Raw genomic sequence first — 8,120 nt, forward strand, 5'->3', positions numbered from 1 at the left:
TACACAGAAGACCTGGATTCGATCCCTGGCATCCATCTGGTCGCCCGAGTACCACCAGGAGTAATTCCTGAGTGCAGAGCCAGATGTTACCCCTGAGCATCACTAGATGTGGTTCAAAAACTATGAAACAAAATAAACCCATAATTTTTCTTCTTTGCCTTTGGTCTTTGTCCCCAGCCTGCTATGTTGATTCATTCCACCCTCCTAGCATTGAAAGGCATATGAACTTGTGAATTGTATAAGATTTGTAAATCAGAGTATGTGTGTGTGTGTGTGTGCGCGCACGCGCGTGCGCGCGCACACACACACACACACACGAAAGAATTGTCATTGCTACTGAAATAATGTGGCTTTTTTTTCTTGTCTTCTCCACTTTTTTCTCCTTGTTGCTTCCTTCTACCTCACTTTCCTTTTCTGCTCCACTCGTCGTTCTACAGATCCTGGGACTGCTCGTATGGACCCTGATCGCGGGAACAGAGTACTTCCGGGTGCCTGCGTTTGGCTGGGTCATGTTTGTAGCTGTGTTTTACTGGGTCCTCACCGTCTTCTTCCTCATCATCTACATAACAATGACCTACACCAGGATTCCCCAGGTGCCCTGGACAACTGTGGTAAGGAAACCCGGTGGTCATGGTCATTACAAAGGATGGAATTTAATTCTCTGCTCGACAGTTCAGGGTTGTCTCTCTGCCAGCAAAACAGAGGACAAAACCCAACACAGCAGATAAACTAGGGTTTTCTGTTACCCAGTGCCTCTCAGGTGTTGTCTGCCTTCGGGTGAAGCTGGCCTCTTCGGAAGTTCCAGGATTCCTTTCCAACAGTAGCAAAGAGTTCTCAGAAATAAATCAAGGGCCAGAGAGCTAGTACAGCCCGTAAAGTGCTTTCCTTCCACATGGCTGAGCCATGTTTAATCCCCAGCACCACTATGGTTTCCTGAGCACAGAACCAGGAGTAAGCCTTGACTACCATCGGGGGGGGACCAATAAACCAAAACTAAATAACAGAAATAAAATAATAATAATAATAATAAAATAACAAATAAAGAAAAGAGAAAAATAGCAATAAATACTGTAAGAGTAAGTCAGCTTCCTCATGTTTTAAGACAGGCATGATCAGGAGGAATTGGGTTCTGGTCCTGGCCCCAACAGGATGCAAACAGAGAGGAGAAATCAAAGAGAAAGACACGGAGGAAATCGAAGAGAAAGCGTGTTGGCTCTAATCCCTGTCTTCACTGGCTGGGCTGCATAACAAATAGCAGGTTAAACACCAGACAGTTATTTTTGTCAGTTTGAGAGTCCCGGATTTCAAGATCCAGATGTCACTGGTCAGTTTCTCATGTGAGCACCTGTCCCTGCCTCAGCTGACCACTGTCCACTGTGTTGTCACTGAGCAGAGAGACAGATGAGCTCGCGTGCATCTTCTGCCAGGGGCACTCTCTGTCCTGCAGGGAGGACTCAGACCTCAACCACGTCTCCACGTCCCTAACTCCAGACCCAACTATATGTGCCCACACCCTTCATACCTGCACAGTACATTCTTGCCCTCAGCATCCCCCAGCAGCTGAAGCCATTCAGGCATTGAATAGAACCTAAGTTCCACTGTCACTTCAGTGGCATCTAGATAAGCTATGGGAGACACTGGGTGTGCAGTTCAGCCTGCCACAAAACTCATGTCCAGCCTTGGATGAGAGACAAGAGACGCATCTTTGTTTTGACATAGCCTGGTGGTCGGGTATGGGGCAGACAGTCTTTCAGAAAGGGGGATATGGGGGGATGGAAGAGAGGTGGCCTGAGAAAGCCCAGTACTTCCTCAAGTAAATGGAGGACAAGTCTTCAAGATTTATACAGCCCTGCAGGTCCATGGGGATGGCAGTTCCATCTTCAAGTTTCCTTCATTTTTTTTTTTCTTTTTGGGTCATACCTGGCGATGCACAGGGGTTACTCCTGGCTCTGCACTCGGGAATTACTCCTGGCAGTGCTTGGGGGACCATATGGGAATCTGGGAATTGAACCTGGGTTGGCCGCATGCAAGGCAAATGCCCTACCCGCTGTGCTATCACTCCAGCCCCACCTTCAGGTTTTTCTTAGGGTGGCCTGGGGCCCAGTATGGGGGCATTCAGACAGTTCATACTTCTCTTTTCTTTAATGATAGCGCAGATGGCAGCCAGCCAACAATCTGGGTCAGCCCTGTGGGACTCAGGGCCATTCCCACTGTCCCTTTGCCTTGTCCTGTCCACACAGCAGATGCTCTGCTGGTGCCCCTTTGCCCAGTTCTCTGTTGCTGGAGGGTGGGCATGCTCCGGGGTCTCCTCCAGTGTTTTGGCCACTGCCTTTGTATCTCAGAACAAGCTTTCCAACCCTGTTTGCAATAGGGAGAGGCGAGGGCCAGAGAGTAGTACAGGAAGTAACGTGCTTGCCTTGCATGCAGCTGACCTTGGTTCCGTCCCTGGTACCACATATAGTCCCTGGAGTTACTTCAGGGGTCACTCCTCAACACACAGCCAGTGACTCAGGAATAGCCCCTGAGAACCACCAGGTATGACTCAACATTGAAAAAAAAAAAAGTTCAACGATCAAGGTTTTTTTTTTTTTTTTTTTTTTTGCTTTTTGGGTCACACCCAGCAATGCACAGGGGTCACTCCTGGCTCTGTACTCAGGAGTCACTCCTGGCAGTGCTCAGGGAACCATATGGGATGCTGGGAATCGAACCCGGGTCGGCCACGTGCAAGGGAAATGCCCTACCCGCTGTGCTGTCACTCCAGCCCCCAATCAAGTTCTTTTTATCCTTAACAAATCTTTCTGTGATCCACCCCCCTCTTTTAAAGCAGTCAAGAGGAATCAAGAGATTTCCTCAACATTTTTTTTTCCTCAGCTGGAGCAAGTACAGTGTGTTACATAGCTGACCAGGGCTTGCTCTGCAGCACCCATATGTGAACCCTGAGCACAGAACCAGGAGTAAGCCTGAGCACTGCTGGATGTGCTCCCCCACCAAAAAAAAGTCTCCTCAGCTGGGTCAGAATGAGAGCTGAGTAAGGGGCCTCCTACATGCATCACTTTGCATGAGGGCAGCCTCTCTCCAGCCCCTGAGATCCCGCAATCTCCTGAGCATGAAGCCGGAGGAGCCCTGAGCACTGGCAGGGTATGACCCTCCCCAAGCAAGGCCGAATCACTCCTCCACTAAAAATGCCCAGTCTCATTTCTTGCCGGTTCTGCTTCCACCAAATAGCTGGGGGCAGGGTTCAGCCCGATCCGTTCTTTGCCATTTGGTCACAAGGGTCTGCTTCCGTGGGGTGTTCAGTAACAAGTTCCTGTTTCTGTCCAGGCCTCGCTAGTGGCCTGTGTGTTCCAGCACACTCTGTCTTCACGTCTCTTCAAATACCCCAGAGAAGACAGAAGCTCTTGCTCAGTTTGTGTCTCCTTTCTGAGACCTCACAGAAATTTGACATCCATAATTTTTTTTTTTCAGTTTTGGGGCTGCACCCAGCAGCAGTGCTCAGGGCTTACTTCTGATTCTTTGTTTAGGGATCCCTCCTTGCACGCTCGGGGGACCTGATGGGGTTTTGGAGATGGAAACTGGATCAGTTATGTGCAAGGCGACTCCTTATGCACTGTACTATCGTCCCTAACATATGTAACTCTTTTTTTTTTTTTTGCTTTTTGCTTTTTGGGTCACACCTGACAATGCTCAGGGGTTACTCCTGACTCTGCACTCAGGAATTACTCCTGGCAGTGCTCAGGGGACCATATGGGATGCTGGGAATTGAACTCGGGTCAGCCATGTGTGAGGCAAACGTTGTGCTACCCGTTGTGCTACCACTCCAGCCCCTACAGCTATGCTTTTTGATAAATCTGATTTTGTGTTTTGAGGCCCTACCCCGTCAATGCTCAGGGGTTCCTCTTGGCTCTGAAGTCCAGACTTACTCCTGGCAGTGCTTGGGGGACCCTATGGGATGCCGGGGATCAAATCTGGGTCAGCCACGTGCAAGGAAGCACCTCACCCTCTGTACGATCTCTCTGGCCCCTCTGATGAAACTGATTTGAGCAGAAGTTTCAAAGCCATTGACTGTCCCCTGCATGACCCGAACCACCAGGGTCTGAGGAGTTGCATTTCTTGAGAATTCCTCTCCCGTTGACCCGATTGCAACCACCCCATATGGTGTCGGTGCCATGCGAGGGGCAGGTGGGCATTGGCACTGGCGTGTATGAGATGCCACTGTGTTCAGGAGCGCCTGCTGGTGTGTTTATTTTTTCATCATTTCATCCCCCCGACCCCTTGGCAGAGGTGCATGATATCTGCTTTGCAGATGAAAAAGAATCTTAGGCACTGAGGGTATTTGAGAGTCCGAAACGGAGGCAGGTCCTTTATTGCCAGCGTCAGCTACCAGCCCTGGAGTCTGCTTGCCACCCCTCACCCCCTGCAGACAGCAGTCTGCTTCTAGACTTCAGGAAACCGCTGTGAGACAGAAAGAAGTGACTTCCTCTGTGCTGAGACGGGTGAGGCATTATTAGCAGTCTGGCAGATGAGGTCGTGTACATTGTTGACTCCAGGAATAGGGTGTAGTTCAGGAGGCTTCTGGTCACTTGCTTTTTAGGGGGGAATCATGCAGTGCCCCTGCAGGAGAGCTGCCCTTTTGTTTTGAGAGGGGGGCAGTTATTGAGGGCACACCAGCTGTGCTCCGAATTACTCCTGGCGGGGATCAGGGAACCATATGTGTCTTGGGGCCGTGGTACTTCCCCACTGCCGTACTATCTCTTGGGCCCATCTGTCTTGAAGAGAACAGAGCACAAAGCATCTGAGGCCACTGCCAACCCCCTGCCCCATCATTCCCTGTAGGGGACATTATAGTCCTAGTCCAATTTGGGAAACACTGGTAAAGTGTGGTAAAGCAGTTAATTGCAATGATCTCTCTGTCTTCATTTGGGGGAAAAAGGAGGGAGAGAAAGTATCAAAGAAGTATTGAATTTTGGGTAAGAGATTTCTCCCCCTCTCCCTTCTCCACAGCATGAGCAATTGTGGTGCTGGGAAGGCGACCTCCCTCCCTCTCCAGTACTTCATGCTGCCTAGGGCCGGGGCAGTCAGCCTGTACTGGGTCTGCGCAGGTGCAAAGATCACCTCTCCCCAAGGCGCTGACCCGGGGTCCTCACACAGCCCTGAACCCTGCCCTCCCGTCCAGGGTGAACAGGGTAAAGCTCCCTAACACCCCGTCCCCATATTCCTCCTCCCCCATCCCCATTTCTGCCCAGGGCCTGTGCTTCAATAGCAGTGCCTTCATCTTGTACCTCTCGGCCGCAGTCGTGGATGCCTCCTCTGTCTCCTCGGAGAAAAACAGCCACAACTTCAACAGCTGGGCAGCCTCCTCGGTAAGTGAAAACCCCCCTCCCGTGACCTCCTCCTGATGCCCCCTAGGGACAGAGCCCTTCCTGCAGGACTGAAGGGGTGCAGCCAGCCTCAGGATGGAAAGCATCCTACTGGAGGGGGATTGGGATTGGGGGGGAACCTCTCTGCAGTGCCCAGGAACTGAGGGACTGCTTGAGTGAGAGCCGCATCAATGGCTGGAACTGAGTCAGCTTTGGGGGGAACACGAGTTTGAGACATTCTAATAGTTTTGCCTCCTGTTGGAGCGGGGAGAGAAATGCAGTGCTTGGGGGATGAGCATGCTATGATTCCACTTGGGTGGCTCTGGCTCAATTTTTTGGGTTATTTGGGGGTAACTGGTTATTTGGGGGAGGCTCTCAAGAGTGTTCAGGAGACCATGTGGTACCAGGGATTAAATCCAGGACTCTGACATGCACCCTGACACCTTGAGCTGTTTCTTTAGTGCCATTACCCACCCCTACCTCATTTTTTTAAAAAAGAAGTAGAAATGTTTATTTATACATTATAATGCCTAGAAAGATATTCGCCAACATGCTGGTTCCTCCCAGGGGCTGCAGTCCAATATAGAAGTGGAAGGAGGGACTTCAGCTTCTTAATATCTAGAATTCTGTGCTGTTAGCTTTTTTTCTTTCCTCTCTTTTTGGTGTGTGTGTGTGTGTGTGTGTGTGTGTGTGTGTGTGTGTGTATGTGTGTGTGTGTGTTTTGCTTTTTGCTGTAACAGGGATCACACCCCAGGTCTCACACTCGCAGGGCAAGCATTCAGCCACTAAGCCACATCCCCGGTCTCCACCTGCATTTTTAAACCATAAGTGTACTTATAAGTTAAACTGCTAATTAAAAAAAAAATTGTGTGTGGGTGGAACAGTAGTATAGCAGGTAGGGTGCTTGCTATCTGTTGGGTGAGACCCCAAACCCAAAAGAAATAAATAAATGTTTGTCTGTACTGGCCTTAAAAGTAGTTCTCCGTAAGAGAAGAGCTGATTGCCGACATTTGAACTTTCTTCATCACCTTTCCTCACCTTTGGAAATTGAGAGAGAGAGCGCCTGCATACACAGAGTTCATACCTCTTAAGCTGTTAGCACCAGACCCGAGTTAATACATTGCAAGTGGCAACTTGACCTGGTGGCTGCCCCTTCAGAAGGACCCACATATCCCCCCCCACCATCCACACACAGTTCACACACTGTGGGTTCACCTCCTCTGCCTCCCACACTCCTTATTCATATTCTCTGATACTGTGGCGATGTGAGGTCAAGCCCTGATCTACAGTTGCCCCTACAGAATTAGAAATACACCTGCTGTTCTCGGAGCCACCACCAAATGCCCCCCAACAGACTCCTCGTGGTTATTGGTGCAAAACTACAAACTTTCCAGCCCTCTCTTCCTCTCTGCCTCATCTCTCCCTCCCCCCTCTATCCATTTCTCTCTCTGTTTCTCTGTCTCTGTCTGTCTCTGTCTCTCTATCTGTCTCTCTATCTCTCTCTGTCTCTCTCTGTCTCTGTCTCTGTCTCTCAAACACACACACACACACACACACACACACACACACACACACACACACACACACTTGCTTCAAAAGGAAGGTCATTGAACCAGTAAAGTCGTTTTAGAGAAGAAAGCCTAGGATGGGGACAGCTGTGAGTGCATGATTCAGTGAGCTGGAATGACGGAGCTTGACAATTAGGATGTGGTCTCTAGCTTTTCCTCTTGTGCTTTGTTTTCTCCAGTTCTTTGCCTTCCTGGTCACCATCTGCTATGCTGGAAACACATACTTCAGTTTCATAGCCTGGAGGTCCAGGACCGTACAGTGATTTGCCATGTTGAGAATTAAAGGAGAAAAACAGACAAAGACTGGAAGAATCTCACTGTAAAAACAATTGTAGGTATAATGTATATTTCCAGAGAATTGTATTTAACTAATGTTTTGATGTACTTAGTTCAAAGTGCTCACAGTGGTTTGTTACACTTAAACTTAGATGCTTCTTTGCAGAGTGCTTCCAGTGAACTCCTACATTCCTTCTTGATGTCTTATTTTCTTGGATAATGTATAAATAGGTAAATTGCTAATACTAAGAATGTGTCATAGTTTGTAAAACCTAACTTCGAAAATGCCAGTTTCTGTGTTGGATTAAATATTTTGAAACCCTGGGTAGCCTGGCCTGTGATTTGGGACAGGGAACATCTGCTGAATCTGAGGCCATGCTGGTGGGGAGCTGTACTCAGAGCCGCTCGGATTCAGGATTGCCAGGACACCATGGCCACAGCTGGAGTCCCCGGTGCCAGGAGTGAGACCCAGCTCCCCACAGCTCACATCACCAGTGTCTGTGACGCTCACATCTCATACTGGGAACTCTTAAATGAGCTTATCCAAGGGTATTGTGGAAAATACTGAATCACAAGGTGTCACGTGTCTACAGGAAAATTCTTTCCTTCTGCCCATTCAGGTTCTTGAATCTAGTCACTGAAACGATATGAGGGTCAGAGAGATTGTACAGAGATTAAAGTAACACTTTAATCTTGCACGTAACAAGCTCACTTTCAGTACCCGGAACTACCTATGGTCCCCTGAGCTATCCAGGAGTAATCACTGAGCACAGAGCCAGGAGGAAGTCCTGAACACAGCAAGGAATGGCCTTAAAAACAGAAAAAAAGAAAAAAAAGTCCTTCCGAGTCTGCTGGCTCCTAATTGCCTCCAAACAATTCGCATGGCCAATTGAGATGAGACCTCAGGGTAGTCTCATCT

General features: G+C 49.0%; 1 protein-coding gene across 1 annotated transcript in view; it reads left to right on the plus strand.

Annotated features, from left to right (window-relative positions):
* The window catches only part of CMTM8 (CKLF like MARVEL transmembrane domain containing 8), an 87,146-nt gene extending 79,621 nt beyond the window's left edge, over window positions 1-7,525 (plus strand). The window contains exons 2-4 of the mRNA XM_056129536.1: window positions 438-611; window positions 5,244-5,360; window positions 7,105-7,525. Of these exons, the coding sequence (XP_055985511.1) occupies window positions 438-611; window positions 5,244-5,360; window positions 7,105-7,188 (375 nt within the window). The 3' untranslated portion in view covers window positions 7,189-7,525. The remainder of the gene's footprint in view (window positions 1-437; window positions 612-5,243; window positions 5,361-7,104) is intronic.
* The last annotated feature ends 595 nt before the right edge of the window (window positions 7,526-8,120 follow it).

Source organism: Sorex fumeus, unplaced genomic scaffold, assembly GCF_029834395.1.
Source record: "Sorex fumeus unplaced genomic scaffold, SorFum_2.1 ptg000072l, whole genome shotgun sequence".
NCBI lineage: Eukaryota > Metazoa > Chordata > Mammalia > Eulipotyphla > Soricidae > Sorex > Sorex fumeus.